This window comes from Dermacentor silvarum, chromosome 4 (genome assembly GCF_013339745.2).
Source record: "Dermacentor silvarum isolate Dsil-2018 chromosome 4, BIME_Dsil_1.4, whole genome shotgun sequence".
Lineage (NCBI taxonomy): Eukaryota > Metazoa > Arthropoda > Arachnida > Ixodida > Ixodidae > Dermacentor > Dermacentor silvarum.
In genome coordinates, this window is record NC_051157.2 from 86,733,032 (window position 1) to 86,750,932 (window position 17,901).

At 47.0% G+C, this 17,901-nt stretch overlaps 1 protein-coding gene across 2 annotated transcripts in view; it reads right to left on the bottom strand.

Annotated features, from left to right (window-relative positions):
- Nucleotides 1-13,655: 13,655 nt before the first annotated feature.
- Nucleotides 13,656-17,901, bottom strand: part of LOC119448750 (motor neuron and pancreas homeobox protein 1-like) — a 129,032-nt gene continuing 124,786 nt past the window's right edge. For both annotated transcript variants that reach the window (XM_049665824.1, XM_049665823.1), the window contains exon 5: nucleotides 13,656-15,956. In XM_049665824.1, coding sequence (XP_049521781.1) covers nucleotides 15,648-15,956 — 309 coding nt within the window. In that variant the 3' untranslated portion in view covers nucleotides 13,656-15,647. The remainder of the gene's footprint in view (nucleotides 15,957-17,901) is intronic.

Sequence of the window (17,901 nt, forward strand, 5' to 3'; positions counted from 1 at the left end):
TTCGCTGCGCTTCTGTGTCTCCTTTGCTTCGTCTTTACGCGTTGGTCTTCCCGTCTTTCGAAGACTGTACCTTATGCCGTAAAAGATTGACTTTCTACGCGACGTATAAAAGATCTACGAAGCGAGAGCTGGCGAAAAGCGGGAGGCGAGAGAGTTTTGACTTCGCGCATATTTTAATCCCCCTTTGCCACCACTTCGTTTCGGAAGAATATCAGTTGGAAGGGAAGAGGAAAGTTAAAAGAAAAAAAGAAATTCGTTCTGTCCCGTTAAGTTCCCTTCTCTTCTTGCTCGGATCACGATTCGAAGCTGTGCTGCTGAGTATTCGCAAATCGAGGCACTTGAATCATGAAGAGACCACGATACCTCCTTGAAAAAAAAAAGAAAAGAAAAAAGAAGTGCTTTCGGTGCTGTACTTCGACGTCCCGTATGTTTAATACCCAAAGCGTTGTAACTTGCTACCAGAGGGAGGTAAAAAAAGATATAAGAGACGTTAAAGAGAAGTATAAAGTTGAGGTATGTCAGTGGATAGATAGATAGATAGATAGATAGATAGATAGATAGATAGATAGATAATTAGATAAATAAATTGAATGAGCTGAAGGATCGGGTAAGAAGTTTAGAAGCATGTACTTCCTGCTACTTCATTATATTTATATAAGTGCTAAGTTATTAAGATCACTAAAAAATACTGATTAACATGAACCCATAGAAAAAAAGAAAGAAACGAATGGTGGGTGACGTATATCAGTAGATCAGATTTATATAATTACGAATGGGCTGGTCATATCACAAGCAGAGTCTTGCTATGCTGAAAGGGCCACAAAGGAGAAAGGCGGGTGTCGAAGCCAGCTTGAAGTTCTGGCCAGAACTCCTCGTTATGTCGTAAATTTTGGGTAGCGTCAAGTGGAGTCTATGAAATCGTTCGTTCATAGAAAGATTACTCCAGTGCGATCAGAAATAAATGACATTTACTAGGAACATCTGTGGCATTTTCCTGGAAAAGGTAATGGTCCAAATATATAAGTGAAGCTGATGTGAAGTTTGTGACGTCCCCTCGACGTATCGGCACCGAAGTTTGGGCGCGAAGCTCGAGAAGACAAGTTTGGTAGTTTTAAGAGAAAAATTCACCACTTTAGCCTGATTTACTGCTACCATTTTGTGTCGCATTACCTATAAGCGAATGAACAAAAGAACTAACTAACTAACTAACTAACTAACTAACTACTAACTAACTAACTAACTAACTAACTAACTAACTACTAACTAACTAACTAACTAACTAACTAACTAACTAACTAACTAACTAACTAACTAACTAACTAACTAACTAACTAACTAACTAACTAACTAACTAACTAACTAACTAACTAACTAACTAACTAACTAACTAACTAACTAACTAACTAACTAACTAACTAACTAACTAACTAACTAACTAACTAACCAACCAACCAACCAACCTACCAACCAACCTATATAGGAAGTAAGCGAACGAGCGTACAAAACGAACGGCAAACAGGGTCGCGTGGTACCCTGACACGTGGTACACGGGCGCAGCGCTTTACGCTCACACAGACGCGCACGTGAAGGCCCTCGACTGTACATAATGAAGCGTGTACACTGCATACCAAGCCATAAAGCTGACCATGGATAAATAATTCATCATTGAAATTACCTGAGGTAGCGTCGTTAGACCACGCGGTGCAGTAATTAGAAAACACTATTATGGTGAAATACGATATATAGAAAAGTTGTAGATCTACTGCACTCTAAAAAAAAAAAATGTGACCGCGTCTCTGCGTGCATCGCGCTAAATGACGCGGTGGTGAAAAAATGCGGTCGCTGAACGCTTTCTGAAACATATGTTGTATCTTTATAGTACTCAGTCTTCACACTCGGCTGATCAGCCGATGGTGAAAACCTTCATTGTAGCCACTACCACTTTTCTTTGATCGCAACATCACCTGATAAATTGAAGATCCCCTTCACCGCTATAAACGTCGCATTGCAGAAAAGCAACCTTTCCTGGTAACGTTCGAATTTATTCTGGCACCGAACGAAATCGCGCCGTCGATCCACCCTTTCACTCGTTTTCCATCAACCTTTGACCTCACGTAACGACCGCTAACGAAGTTGATCGTACCGCGAAGAAAATGGGAGACACATTTACGTCGTTAGCACCTCTCCCTGAACGGCGTTTATCATGGGCACCCTCGTGAAGGCGACGATGAATATAGAAGGGGGGGGGGGGGGGGGGTTGAGCTAAGTGGGGCGAACATGCGGACACTGATACAGACAGCAACGATGCCTAAAATAGAGACAGAGACAGAGAGAGAGAGAGAGAGAGAGAGAGAGAGATAGCGCACGTGCGCCCCTGTTGTGAAACACGCCAGCAACGTGAAACGGGATAACGTGCTCGCTTGCCATAGCTCGTTCGGCTCGTTGAGCAAAATAGTAACTGCGACCAAGCGGGCCGCTGGCCATGCGCGTCACACTGAATGTGGCCGCTAAATAAAGGAGTCCGGAGGGGACAATATCTTCTCGAAAGAGGAAAGGAAGCCGGGCGGGTGCGCGGCGAGAGCATAACGAGGGCGGCTTTTTTTCTTCTTCTTTTTTTTTTTCCGGAGAGCGGCGCGCGCACAGCGCATGGTGGTGGATCGTCCTTTTAGAGAACGCGGGCCATTAGGAAGCGATCAGCGGGAGCACTGCACTCGACGTTCTGCTCCTTCCCGATAATTGGCGGCGAGGGGAGAATCGGGAGAGGAGGGAAGAAAGGAGGCGGGGAAGAGGGAGGGAGGCGTGGAGGCAGGGCGATTGAGAGGAAAAAGAACCCCATTGTTATTAAAACGGTTTAAATAGTCTCCGCCGGGGCCGCTGTGACCATCCGCAGCGGCAGCAGTGCGACCGTTTTGAATGCTCCCTCCGGCTCGCTGCCGCAACCTCGCCTTCCTTTCATCCCCGATTTGCCCTGGGCGAGGTCTCCACGTCCATAGTTTCGTTTTTGTCTGTTTGTTTGTCTGTTTCTTTTGCCATTTGCTTTTAAGGGACGTGCCCGCACATTGGTTATATCTCTGTAGTTCGCCGTTTTGGCTCATTTCGTTTTTATTCTTGCTTTACTCGGGGACGTGTAGTTAGTTTGTTCTTTTACTATTTTTTTCCGGCCCACACTGAGAATGGCTGTGCAGGGACGAGCTTGTTAAAGATTTCACAGCAGTCGTGCGGTGTTTATCGAACTTTCGAGCCCCCATTGTCGGAAAGACGTTATTAAGGATTGCGACCATCATGCCATTAGGAAAGTCAATTGCGAGCACGATGCAGAATTTTGCTGAGTGTAGGGTAGGTGCGAGCCAGTTTTCTTTTTTTTTTTTGCAGCCGTTTGATTTTGTGTCTGCCTAGAATTTGATAATGAGTCGCTTTATTTCTTGAAGTTAATTAATGAGGACAACGGAATCACTTTAAATTAAGCTGATACCATGTTTATTATTTAATCTTTTTCTTCAGCTGCTTCCAATTACAGCACCCGCGTTTTATCGTTTTCGAATTAGAACTTATGAACTTCAGTGTTATTGGCGGATCGAAATATAACGTCTGTCAGCTGATTTGGAGCATGCTGAAACTGCTTAGGCAAGCTGTTTTATCGAAGTTGCTATCATGCCATAATAGCAGGTCACTTGAAACACCCACCACGCGAGGATTTAAACTAGCTTCATAAAACTTGATGACTGTTGACCTGATAATAGCAATTCAGGCCAGTGAATGCTCATAGCACCTCACGTAGTAGGAATCATGAGACTATATAGCATATGTTCTGCGGTATCCTGCCCCAAATGTGCAACGTTATGCAGAATTGCGTTCCACATGGTTTTGATGAACAGTTGGTATTGAAGACTAATAAAAAAAGAACTACTTGCAGTACCTATGTATAACACCGCAATGTTATACAACATGTGTTTCAAAACTGGTGCTAGCCTCAGGATTACTAGTAAATAGACAAGCCTTGAGCACCAGCTGGCTTCATTATCACTGATGCAAAAATTACTTTTAAGTAACTTTTTTTCTTCCTGTAATTCATTCGCGGTGCCTCACGAGACATTTTACATAGGCTACAAGAGAGAATGCTTGGCGAGAACCCATGTGAATGAATACATGGACGGGTAAATAAGTATATTTCATTAAATAAAAAAAAATTCGTGTCCCACACTGGTATTTACGGAAAGATTGGAAAATGAAATCAATTCTTACAAAATCCGGCACCAGGTGCCGTTTTGTTAACAAAGGCACGTATGTATTATTGCTGTGAGAGACTAGTTTTCTCTGTTTCGCGCTATAGTACATGTGCGCCGATAGGCCACCAACGTAATATTCCCGAAAATATTTCTGGCTCCTAAGGTCTGCTTTTTTTTTCTGCCTGAAAAGCCATGTGACAGAACATATATTTCTATCACTTTAACTACAAGAAATAATCGCAAGATGCCGCTACTTTTGGTGGTGCTTTAGTTAGTGGTACCACCGCTATTAGTAATCTATTTAACAAGAGGTTCTAGCCCCAACTACTTGCCGCACCAGTTGCACGAATGATGGCGTAACCCATTGTCTCATGCGTGCCACACACTGTGCCTAACGTATACGGAAACATTGACCTAACCGTCATGGAAATAAAGCAACAAAGCGCGCGAATTAATTAAAGAAGAGGGGATTCACAAACTTGGGTGCACAGTTTGCCAGCGCAAACTGAGCTTTCATCATCATCATCATCATCATCATCATCATCATCATCATCATCATCATCATCATCATCATCTATTTATGTGCACTGCGCTATACAATCTAATAAAGAACTCAAGTGTGACATTTGCAATGTATATATGTTCAGAGTAGCCAACGGGACACTTAATCTGGTTGACCTCTCTGCCTTTCCCCTCTTGTTTTCTCTTTCTCTCTCTCTTTCTGTGTGATAAACATGTACGTACGTGCGTCTGTATATATCGCGCTCTTTTCCGACAAAGCTGTCAGTTCATGACTGGGGTGTAGTCTCTTCCTACGTCCCAGTTTACGCCTTTCGTTCGTCAAAGATGCACCAACGAACCCCAGTCTCTTGCGGGGTAATACGGCAGTCCTCGCTATAGTATGCGTCGGCATCGCGCACGCATCTCACGGTCCGGCGACGCGTTGCCGCTACCCTTTCGATAAACGTACACTCGGCGACTCTCTCTCGCGCGGCGCGCGTGATTGCGGTGTAAGGGGCGGACCGCGCTCTTCTTTCCCGTGAGCCGGTGCGTGCACGCGCAGCGGCAGCGACTGCAGTAGCAGCAGCCAGCGGCGTCGGAGGCCGCTGTGCTCGGGAGGACAGGCCACGGGTGCGCCAGCGGGAGCAGGGAGGAGGTCCTGCCGGTTACAGCTGTCGGATAATTGAAAGCAATCAAACCGGGATCCCGGCACGATGGAGGGGAGAGGGGGGTACCCGACGTCTGTGCGTGCGTGCTCTAGAAGGGTGCGCACACAGCGTTGAACAAAATGCACCCCCCCGCCCCCCATTTCCTTCCCTTGGAAGTTCGCACTCGTTGGCCCTGACGGCGGCAGAGAGGCGAGGGAAAGAAGAGATCGAGTCGCTGTCTCCCTTTAACTCCCGTAGCCGGCGCCGCTTCGGAACTGAAGTCGCGCACACGTGCTCTCCCAACTACTGCACCACCCCTGGTTTCCCAATGGTTTTTGCTCCGACCCGCCGAGAAACGCAATGATAAAAACACGCGAAATAATGATAACAGAAAGATAGCAGGGTGGTTCACCTCTGATTTGCGTGTTCTTTACGGCTCTCGGCGAGACGCGGCGGAAGGACGCGCCCATGCGGTGCGGCGAAAAAAAAAAAAAAAAAAAGCGCCGATGGTTTCACGCGCGCGCGCGTTGTTAGCCCAGGAATTGCAGGCAGTAGTATCTCGTTGTGGATGAAGGTTGGGAGCGAGGCGGTGCTGTATGGGGGCGACGTCAGCTGAGGCGAGGGGGGAGGGGGCATTGCTTATAGCGAGTGGCAGCAGCAGCAGCGGCAGCAGGGGAGAAGTATGCGCGGGCGGAAAGCCGACGCTCGTGTCAACGCCTGCTGTGCTCCAGAGGGGCTTCGGAGCCTTTGTGTATTTTGTTTCGTGCCGATTATTTCGCTTTATCCCTTATCTTTTTTCACCGGAAGAGTCACAGGGGTATTGCTTTAACCCTGCGGTGAAAAGAGCGTACATTGAGCGGGAGCGTAATGTTGAATTCACTTTGCACCGCCAGAGATGTCACTAAGTGCTCTGTCAGTCCGCAGCCTGATGCACCTCTCCGCGTTCCTGCGTCTTCGGTCGTTCGGGTCATTTCATGCGTAATGCGGAGCTTTTGGTTGATGGCGTTATAATATAACGAGGTGTGTCATTTAGGTAATTAATAAGTTTACTAATACACCCAGCAGTTGGTTCACATTCCAATCAGACCGTTATATGCATGAGTCAATTGGCTGCCGCTAGATTACGTTTTAAAAAAATTGATCGCTTTTTGCATAAACTAGACTGATTACCCAGCTGCTCATGCAACTAATCAGTCGATCGATGAATGCTCGTTTCTGACTTAAATTTAACAATGCCGGTGCGATGTTCCATGTATGTATGCACCTGTGAAAGTTGTTTCGGCTACTTGATTAAGAGCAAACAAATGGGTTCTCGCTTATAGCTCCAAAGCCCACGTCGTACGCCTCACGCCATGGCGGTTAGCGCACTTTTCAGAACCACGATGCACGCTAACCTTGTACCGCTTTCTCCGAGCATCCACTGGTGGAACGGAGAAGCTAGACAAATTCTTACTGCACCCAGCCAATCTGGCACAAACAGGCGAGGGACGAAGCCTTTTTTGGCGTTCTTTCTTCTTCGATCGCAGGAGAGGAAAGTCAGAGAATATATAGATAGGGGTGAGCTCCTCTCTTGCGACAGCATTTAATACGATATTTCGATATTGAAGACATTTTGATTCGCTCGGGAACCTGAGAGGCGTCAGTTCTTCGAAACAGATGCGAAAACACCTTTCGGGAGGAACAGAGACAGAGAAATTAAGAAAAGAGCGAAAAAAAAAAGAACGACGCGGAAGAGTATTTGTTGACGGGAACGTTGGTAATAGCGGACCAGAAAACAGGCTCGAGGAGCTCGCGACGATTGTCAAGTGACAGGAAGAAGAAGAATTTTCAAAAAAAAGTAAAGCTACAAAGCGGTGAGAAAAGACGAAAAACACACGAGCTTCTCTACTCCCTTCACTTTCCAAAAGGCTGGCCGTATTATTGCCTACGGTCGCAAACATCTCCCCGCACCTTGAGTGCCCTGAAGCGAAGCCGCTTTTTGTGACGTGCCCCGGACGACTATACCGTCTTCGTGAAGCGAGGCGTTCGATTTAAAAGCCCTCCATTTTGGTACACCGTCTAGATTTCCTTTCTTCCCACTTATTATTCGCTATTCCGTCTTTCTTTATTTTTTCAGGCATTGAGTGACTATGGTTTCCGCCTGGCTTCCACCCCAGTTTCGTGTCAGGTGCGCTTGACTCGAGCATTGAAGGCATCGAAGGCGGGCCGTGCACCCGAGCTCAAGGGTTTCCATGTATATATCTATTTCTTATTTCGCGGTACGTTATATACTATAGGCATAGCCAACAACGCGCCTACTTCAGAAACCTTACGCGAATAGGCTTGCCGTTGACGTGGGGCTGTAATATGCTTTCATTCTCCATCATGTATTAACCTAAGCTTACCAGAGCCACGGTTCTAGCGAATGTTCTAAGCAGCGTGGAAGAGGCAGGTGATCAATGTTGAGAAGCACATTCAATATGGTGGTTGATTTTTTAAAATTTTGCTTGTTACTTAATATAATTTGTATTTTTTACTGCCCTATTCGTCTTTCAAATATGAAGTTCGTTTGTTGACTAGCGGGCATGTTTTTTATTTGGTCGATGATAACAGCAACATTAAGAACGAACCGACTTTGGTACCTCGCGATGTATTTCAAGGAAGAGATGTTAAGCACTAGTACCTAATTTTCTGTGTGAGACACAGTGACAGCTGTGCTAGTTTTCTTTCTCGTCATTGTGCACCAGACTTATTCTTACTATGTCCTTAATTTATTTATTAGGTTCAGATTATAATCATTGAGCGTGTCACTTAATCTTTTTGTTATCCTTCTTTTTTAATTAGTTATTAAAAGTACTTTGCATACACCATTTTTACATGGACGTCTCTCCTACCGCTCGATTCGTCAGGTATTTAAAGGCCAACCTCAAGCAAATTTTACTGTGTCAAAATTTGTTATGAGTAGTAAATACCAATGAAGCAATCTTGACAAATGTGAAGAGCTGGTAATTGTATAGGTTTCTTATTATAAGCCTTTAAACATCACCTAAGCAAAAGACACGTGGATCTGGCGGTCGTCGCTATGACGTTGGTCCCAGCATGCCACCTGCGAGATTTTTCAGGGCACCACGGGAAGCCGCAAGCGCCCCCTTATCGAGGAGGTCATTCCGAGGCGCGGCGTGTTCCGAGTCATGCGTCACTTCGGGCGAGCAGTAGTAGCAGCATTTTTTTTCAGTTTCGATTTCAAAAGCGGCTATTTCTGCAGGCTTTTCGTGACGCTTCCGTTCTTACTTCGAGCGCGCCAAAATTTGAACGAAGGCTCCTATATGCATACGCTATCTTAAACTAGGCTTCTTACGTGGTCTAAAATTTATTTGAAGTTAGCCGTTAAGCATGCGTTATGTATGTATGTATGTATGTATGTATGTATGTATGTATGTATGTATGTATGTATGTATGTATGTATGTATGTATGTATGTATGTATGTATGTATGTATGTATGTATTGTATGTATGTATGTATGTATGTATGTATGTATGTATGTATGTATGTATGTATGTATGTATGTATGTATGTATGTATGTATGTATGTATGTATGTATGTATGTATGTATGTATGTATGTATGTGTGTGTGTGTGTGTGTGTGTGTGTGTGTGTGGTGTGTGTGTGTGTGTGTGTGTGTGTGTGTGTGTGTGTGTGTGTGTGTGTGTGTGTGTGTGTGTGTGTATGTATGTATGTATGTATGTATGTATGTATGTATGTATGTATGTATGTATGTATGTATGTATGTATGTATGTATGTATGTATGTATGTATGTATGTATGTATGTATGTATGTATGTATGTATGTATGTATGTATGTATGAGCGGGAGTGGAGCCAATGCACGCAACCGCGCCAAGCGCACATGGTATGATGTTAGTAATGACGTCAGCGCCCCCTAGTAACAGGGGCGCTCTCACATCGGCGGGCCTCTTCCTCGCCCTGGACTTTCTCGACGTAGCGCAATGGCGAAGCTGACAGCTAGAACTCCCGAAGAAGCCGCTCGATTGGAACGCCGTAGAGAAGCGGCTCGTGAGCGTGCTAGGAAATGGAGTGCCGATCCCGAGCAACGGGCAAGGGAAGTTGAAGCCAGTCGTCGCCGAAGAGAAGATGCAGGTGTTCGAACAAGAGAAGCGGAGACCAAGCGTCGGCGAAGAAATGACGATCCTGAGTTTCACGCCAATGAGTGGAACGCGATAGCATTCAAAGATCCCTGGCTGCTTATCAGGCTTTTTTCTCGTATATTCAGATTACAAATCGACGCTATCACGTCTGTAGGTTGTGGTTTAGTTGTACTTTACGATTATTTTGACGGATTTTACTATGAGAAATTCAATTTTGTTCACTAACACCTTGCGCACGCGAAGGGCCTGTATACGGTAGGGGTGGTTCGGGATGATGTGGTTCGAGATGATTCTTTCCGCCAACGACACCATCGAGCCCACGCGGACACCGGATTTCCTGCGACACGGGGCCCTTAACGCTCTCGTGTTAAAAGAATAAATATAAGGAAATCAAGCTAGCTTCTAGGAAGAAGTTAGAAACGTGTATAGTGATCAGAGGCCAGTGCAAGAACTACTTTCGCTTGCTCCAAGCGGATCCTTCTGCCGTTCGATATTTCCCACAGCTGCAGGTCGCATCCTTTTGTTTTCGACTCGCTCAACCACGTTTAGGCCGGTAATCATGCGCGCGTGCTTGTCCCCACCAACCCTTGATGCGTAGTCAACACTTGCAGCTCCTCACTTTTCATATATATATATATTTCCTTGTGTTCACGCCAAATTCAACGCATGGGTGTTCGCTGATCTTCCGCTGCTAACTTCACTTAGAGCCTTACTCAACCTCGTGCACTTCCTCTCAGTGCATTTATGTCAGTCAGCCTCACGTGAGGTTCCCATTTCTCCTTCACTGCTGCAGAAACCCCCCTCCCCCTTCCTCTACCACAAATCCGCCCTCCCCGTCCATCTCACTGACTGAACATCTTTACATCTGCAAAAACTGTTTTCTTTCTTTCTTTTTTTCCCAGTTTTTTCATCGTAGACAGAGATACTCACGGCGGCGTGCCCCTTCTATTCTTCCGCTGCGAGTATAGGTGAAACAATAAAAACAATTGGAGCCCGGAAACAAAAAAGCGCTATCAAAAGGTGCGAAGCAAAACGGATGCAGAAGCAACAAATCAGCTCCGTCGCCTAGGATTCAGTCTAAGAGGAGGTTGCGCGAAAGGGAAAAGAACGCGACAGTGAGCGCAATATGTGATGACGCTCGGAATGCGCGCGACCGGGCGGAACGCACTTTCGCGGCCACCATAAATAAGACGCAAACGCACACACTCGCGCATCGATGGTGCCGGCGGGGCCTTTGTTCTCCTCATAGGAAAGAGGCGCTAACCGGCACGCACCACCGCAACGGCACGCCGCGCCGAAGCTCCCCTTTTCGAGGACGCGCCTCCCGGTGCCGCCGCCTTTCGTTGTCATCCTCTTCTTCTCGTTATGCCTTCGAGATGGTCTCGCGCGTCTTGTTCTCGCCATCCCCACGACCTCGCTTTTCTCCTCAGTCGCGGCTCTCCGGTCGTTGGATTTGTTTCCTATTCGCTCCGGTTGCGCTCTCTCTCCGAAGTCTGAAGCGTTCTCTTCTTTCTGCCGTCGATCGCGCCTTATGTCTTTTCCCCTTCATCCTCGGCGCATTACCTCGTTTCCCGAATATTTGTACTTGCCTTCCCGATTGCTTCGGGTTTGATGTTGTGTGTGTCTGTTTTATTTTACCATCTGTTCTATCTGCACTCCCTGAGGCCACGTTTTTTGTTCCTTCTGACCCATCGAGCCAGGATACGCTTCTCGTTTTTTTCCCCAATCGTCACAGGTCTCGCGTCTCTGGTAGCGGAAAGACGAAGAAATAGAAATAGAAAAAATTGGGAAACGTGATGCCGCGGGGAAGGAGCGCGGCTTGTTTGCGTTATGCTCGGTCGACGACGACGCGCTCGCTCGTATGCGCCTCGCGCCAGCGCCTCGCCGCTGAAGGGAAGAAAGGGCGACAGGGGGGAAATAGGGGTCGAAGGAAGGGACACGGTAAAGAGAGAGAGAAACAACGAAGGAAGACGCGAGAACAAAAAAAAATGTCTCAAGATCAGAGTAGCGCGGGGAAGTGAAAAGAAAAAGACAGAAGGGGAAGGGGCAGCCGTGCTACTACTGCTGCTGCTGCTGTCGGTGACAGCTCTCAACAGCCCCGCGTTCTGACCTCGTCTTCGTATTAACGCCTCCCCCCTCTCTCTCTCCCCAACCTGTGTTGGGGAAGAAAGGGGGCTTCTCCATATGCGTACCCCCCTCTCTATTTCTCTATCTTTCCTTATGCTTTCCTCGCCTTTGCCTTTAATCTGGGGTGTCGTCACCGTTTTGTGCGAGTAACGTCCGTTTGCTGCTTATTCTTTTGTTTCTCGTCCCCACCGTCGTGTTCCCTCTGCATTCACTTCTGTCGGGATCATGATTGTTTACCTCCTTCTGTTTCTCTCCTTGCCCTCGACTGTCATTGTGTTTGCTCCTTTTCCCTTTCTTTATCTGGTGCCCTCTTTACATTGGGCTCCTCAAAGTAGAATATTCTTACTTCTCTATTTGCCGCTCCCCAGCGTCCACGCGCTCTTCTCTATTTGCCGCTCCCCAGCGTCCACGCGCTCTTCTCTCTTCTGAAGTTATTCCTCTGCTTTTTTTCATCCCTTTCCTTTTTAAGCTGTCGCCAAGGTTTTATCTTCCGCCTTCTAAACCCGTCGTAGTGTCAGTATCTTTGAAAATCTCCCCACTTTGCCGCATTTATTTTCCCCTAGTGCGCTGAGATCTTCCCTCTTCCTGGGAACGTGACGTGACTTCAAGTGTCGCTGCTTTATGATTCTTTTCTTACCCTAGAGGATTTTGGCTCGGTCAGATGCGGACGGAGCTCATGAGTTTGTGGAATATGGAATGACACTTTGAGCCTCGCTTGTCCGGTCCTTATGTCGCGCCCTCTGAGCTCTTGTCGGTGCAGTTACTTAAAGTGTTCTGTTCTTTCAGGATTGAATTTTCGTTTTTATTTCTGACAGTGCGTGTGTTCCTGATTGCCTGGCACATAAAAATTAATTCTGTGTTGACACAAGGCGCAGTGCTGAAAACAACTTAACCCGCAGAGGCTTCAGTGAGTTGCTTAGCGGTTGAAATCTTGCCTAACAAGAACATACGCACTTACCTGATCTCTTTCCAATAAAGGTTAACTTCAGAATCATGATGTGAGGCTGCAGAACCAATCAACGACCTTCTTCTTTGCTACAAAGTTTACTTAGAAGCGAAAAAAAAGCTAGCACAAATTTTAAGTGACGCTTTCGTGCTTTGTATATAGCAATAATGCCACAGTTTGCACTTTCAGAATAGCGGATGTACTTAACGCAGTCTTTGACTGTTAAGTTTTCAACTTCTACTTCATGACCGCCTATACGCATGAGAAGGTATTATGAATAACTCTGCCAAAACAGATGACTGCTTGAAGGCGCCTAAGGCACTAGCAATTGAACTAAGAATCGTTATACTCAGTACAGAGTAGAAGCATTGCAAAATATTCCGAAGCAGCACTAAGTATTCATAGTATGCAGATATACCACAGCACGACCCCAAGTAATCACAAGCTATTTTAGTGATGTGAACCACATATCAAGAAGACTTGTTTAACTTTTGATACCACTCTGCTATTCAAAATGACGTATGAGCCATAACATACGTTCCCAGTAATCTCCGATGGTCTTATGGAATCATATAGTATATGGGTTTTGTGTATTTCATTGGATGAAGATGTTTGTAGGTATGTAAGATTTTATTTAGAAGCCCATTTTCTTCTAAATAAACTACGCTGATTTGTATGCTGAAGAACCACGTGATTGATGAGTAAACACTGGAATTGGTGAGACCTGACAAGGACATCTAGTGCACAGCTCCAACTATCGGGAGTAACGTATTCAGCCATCACATTTCCCTCTGGGCGCAAACGTTGTCGTTCTCAGTGTCTCTAGAATCTCAATGCGCTAAATGAAAGAAATTTTGGATCGAAGCATTATCTTACATAAGGCAATGCGCTTCCTTCGTTGCTTGCTCTACTAAAAGACACAAAAATATTGATAGATTTTCCAGGTATATGACAGCGTACATATAGTTTTCTTTGTCTTACGCCAAGATTGCGTTGTCCTATCGTACACAAAGCAAAGTTCGCGTGCAAACAGCACAGCGCTATAGGAAGAAACGACAATCGTTCAAACTTCACGGGTTTATTGTACAAGTCGTGCAGATGCAATCTCTCAACAAGAGAGGAGGAACCTGGCTTACAGAAGCACCTCACATTTGTCACTGGGATCACGTTTCTTTCTTGACTGTCCATTAAGTCAAAGAGTTTTTCTGCGTCACATTCGCATGCTCTATTCTTGATCTTCTTTTTGAGCCTCTGGTTAACCGACCTCGTCGCACAATGGTCCAAGTGCCCAAGCAAACTTCGCGTACTCGTGGTTAAACTTGCAGTATAGTACTTCGCAACGATAGCGTAGTAGAGTACGGGTATCCCTTTAGCAGTTTTGATCTGATGAAGCTCGAGAGGAGTTTGAAGTTTCTTCTTCTTTTTGGGGTTTTACGTGCCAAAACCAGTTCTGATAGTTTGATGTTTCTAACAAATGAAAGAAAGGAATGGGGGTGTTTTCACCGGCTTCTAGATGCCGTTAACGCATGACGTCTTTGATACTGCAAAATGCAATGTTCGTCGGGAATATTGCGTTTGGAAGGATTTGCATGATTTCAGTATTCCAGTTTCTTGAGGTTCTCTTCAAGTTCTGGGCTACGTGAAAGGAAGTATCAGGAAGCGAAAAAAAAAAAAAAAATAAGAACGTGTTGGCTGCCTTGCTTTCAGTGTGTTCAGATAAGATACACCAGCTTTAGTAAAATATGGACCAGGTAAAGTCGCTTGTTGCACTAGATTTCCGCTCTATGTTTCCAAATGCCTAGGTAACTTCAACAACTTCAGTTTAGAGGGGATTTTCAGCATTTTAACGCGGATTGGCTATTTCTGGCAACGTTAGATTCTAGGGGGGGGGGGGGGGTGCAACGTTACGTCACTCGTGGGCACCAAATTTGACATCGAGCGTCTGACGCCAGCCACCGGACGCAGTTCATAAATTCTTCGTTGGCTGTTGGCCGCTCTTTCGTTCAATAAAGCCAAAGCTAATACTCTTTTGTATACATAAATACCGTCAAGCCGCCTCGATGACAAAGCATTTGATGAACGCTCTATTCTTTCTGACGCCCCCATAGACGCAACGGACGTACCCAGAACCCATTACGCGGGGAGGTGCTCAGAATTCTTCCAAGAAAGAACGCCGTTGTGTGGCGAAACCTTAACCGGTTTCATGTAGATGGCAAGAATCATCCGCTGTGCCCCCAAGGGCCAACTGCACCAAACATTACTGAACTACATAAGTCTTTACTCGCATGACAGTCGGTGACTGTACACTGGCGAAACCTTGCGCACAAACTAATCACTTGCCCATAAAACCGAGCAAGAATCATTTTACGTCCGTTATTTGCTGGCTTTGTTTACAGACTGGTGACACACTCGTGCTTCAGTTTTAATTAAATCACTGTTGATCACTTGTAGAGGTGGCTCTAGCAGCCTTAAAAGTAGCGCTCATGTGGTGGTCTCTAGACCAGTTGACGTTGCACCGAATTGAGCCACGCCACACGCGCACTGAGAATTCGGGCTGGCCAGCTATAAGGTGCGCGGTAAGACCTACAGGAATCGGCTCTTTCTATGAAGTCCTTTCAGATACGGGGCTAGCGTCTCTGTCGGCACCGGTTCAGACGGTTCTTTCAACACCAAAGCGCATTTATAACGCATGCAGCGACGTTGTGCCTGTTCCGAGTCCGGTTTTGAGTCACACATCACAGAAGAACCTGCGTTTCTGATGAAAGTCTCTTGACTTGCGACACGCGACGGTACACGAGTCGCCTTTTTTTTCCGGTACGCTTTCAGTGCGCAACAAAGTTGTGTGGGAAGGCATCTCGACACCTTTCTGTCGACGCCGCTGACTGTGCTTCAGAGCCAGGGAGGGTCTTGCCACCGTTCAATGTCACCAAGGAGATTGCAAGGTATAGTTCATAACAAGTCACTGTACACGGGCCATCTTTCAGTTCGGTATGTCCGCTGACAAAGCAGAGACAACGTAGGGGGGAGAACTGCTCGTTTTCACGTATCTCCCGCTCAGAGGACCTTGATCTCGACGTCTTCGTCGCTGTCTACGTCCACAGAGCGCCGGTCGTCGTCTTCGTCCCGCGAGGCCCTCATGAGGTGTTCGGCGAGGCTAGCGGCGGCGGTCACCGGTTGGTGGGGGTGAGCGCCGTGACCGTTGGTGGAGCCCGCGGCCGCGGTAGAGGAGGACACATCGCTCAGGTCTGGGTTCGGGTTGCTCTTCGTCGGCAGGGTCTGCTCTCGGGAGCCTCCGCTGGACAGCAGCTCGCGCTCCTTGGAGTTGCGCCACTTCATGCGCCTGTTCTGGAACCAGATCTTCACCTGAGAAAGAGTATAATGGAAGAGATTGGTTAAACAAAGTGCGACACAGAGAAAAAGCAGATTTAGCATAATGAAGACGTACTAGCACTGACGTATACCAGGGAAAGCGGGAGACAGCAACGCTGGTATGGATAGTAGTATATCCAGCTCCAAACACGGGCCAAAGAAACAAAACTAGACAAGACCGACCTTTTTCCGGTTTAAGCTGCTTGCTGAATTTTCCCAAGGAAAGAAATAGAAATGGTCAACAAAGTGTTGACACTAAAGAAGACAAGGTCGACGTACATTGCGGTTCAAATGTTTCGATGATTAAACGTTGATTATATATCTTTATGCCGTCTCTAACTGTCTATTTCTCATGTTAATCATTCAGTCATTTCGTATCTTATTCATACCGTATTTCAAGCGCAACTACGTCGACACTGTCTCCTTGAGCGTCGATACTTGGGTGACCCGTTTTTTTTTTCTGGAAGTGTCTACAAGATAGCCAGATCTCAGATACGCCACACCCGTGTGAAGTAGCAAACAAGACATATCCTTCAAAAGCATACAAACTCTCGGCATGCGGCGAGAGCGTGGGGCGTGCCGAAACATCCGGGATATCCCGCATGCGCGTGTAAGTTGGCGCATACGCGGCAAATGGCGCTAGTAGTAAAATATCACGCACTCTGCGGGTGTTTACGGCTAGTAATACTCCTTTTAGATGCGAAGCAGCTTATGGTCGGGCTGTGTCCATCCTTCCCTCCATACATCCGCCGTGCGGCGTCCACACCCGCACTGCGCATCCGCATCCTCCTCCCCCTCCTCTCCTTGTCTCATCTCCTCTCTGCATTCCTCCTCTCCTCTCCGACGCTCCTCTCCTCTTCGGATTGCGCAACGAATGGCAACACCTGCGGCTCCGCGCGCGATATTGCGAAACAGCTTACGTTAGAGGGGCGACGGTAGGCGCTGCATACTCCGCTGGGGGGCGCCACTGTAGCTCGCGGTATAACGACGCGCGCGCGCGTTCCGCTCCTCTCATTCTCCACCCGCAACGCCGCGATGAGTCCCACAGACAGCGCCAGCGTCAACGCCAGTGTCAGCGCCGTGGACAGCGTCGCGGAGAAGAGGGCTCGAGCCGCTGCCACGAAACGGCAGCGGTGACAGGCCGATCCCGAACTTCGGGCTCGCGAAGCCGGTAGCTACGTACCTCAACCTAACGGAAACTACGAACTGAAAACTAATGGGAACTTGAGTCGACCCCATAGCTGCTTCGCATACTACTCAGGGTTCCCCTACGGGAAGATGGTGTAATTTTATTGCGATAGCAATTATATGGACACTCAAAAGCAGATTTCTGCCGTCGGCGTCGTCGTCGCCGTCGCCGTGAGGTTCCGTATGACGTCAATGGAGATGAAATCGTCGCCGCGCGCCGAACGCTGTATGTGCGAGTGAAAGGGCGCGAGGGGCGCGCGCTTTCACGGGGAGTGAACGCACGGCGCAGAACAAACACGCGTTCTACGCCGTGCTCGCTTAAGGGCTGCAGAAGTAGGCGTCTCTTTCCTCCTTTCCAATCACCAGTATATGTAGAGCAAACGCGCCTTCTTCCGACGCGCGAGAGGGCGTGGGGGAGGGGGGTGGGAGGGAAGGGAGGCGACGTTTAGCTGCGGCACCAAGTGCCTATTTATATCAGAGGCTCCGGAAACTGTCACCAAGGCCGCACGCATTTTGAGTGAACGCGGGCAAAACGCCGACGGCATCGGCAACAGTTCTGCGTGTTGCCGGTGCTGCTGCATCTGCAAGTTTATACAGCTGATAAAGCTAATATCATTACTCCGTATAGCTCTCTACAAATTTGCTATCGCAATTGATGCTTCGCCTTTCAGGTGAAACTGCGACAACTTTTTTTGATTATATCCTTAGTTGCTGAGTATTGCTACGAGTTCTCGACATGGAGAGATATCAT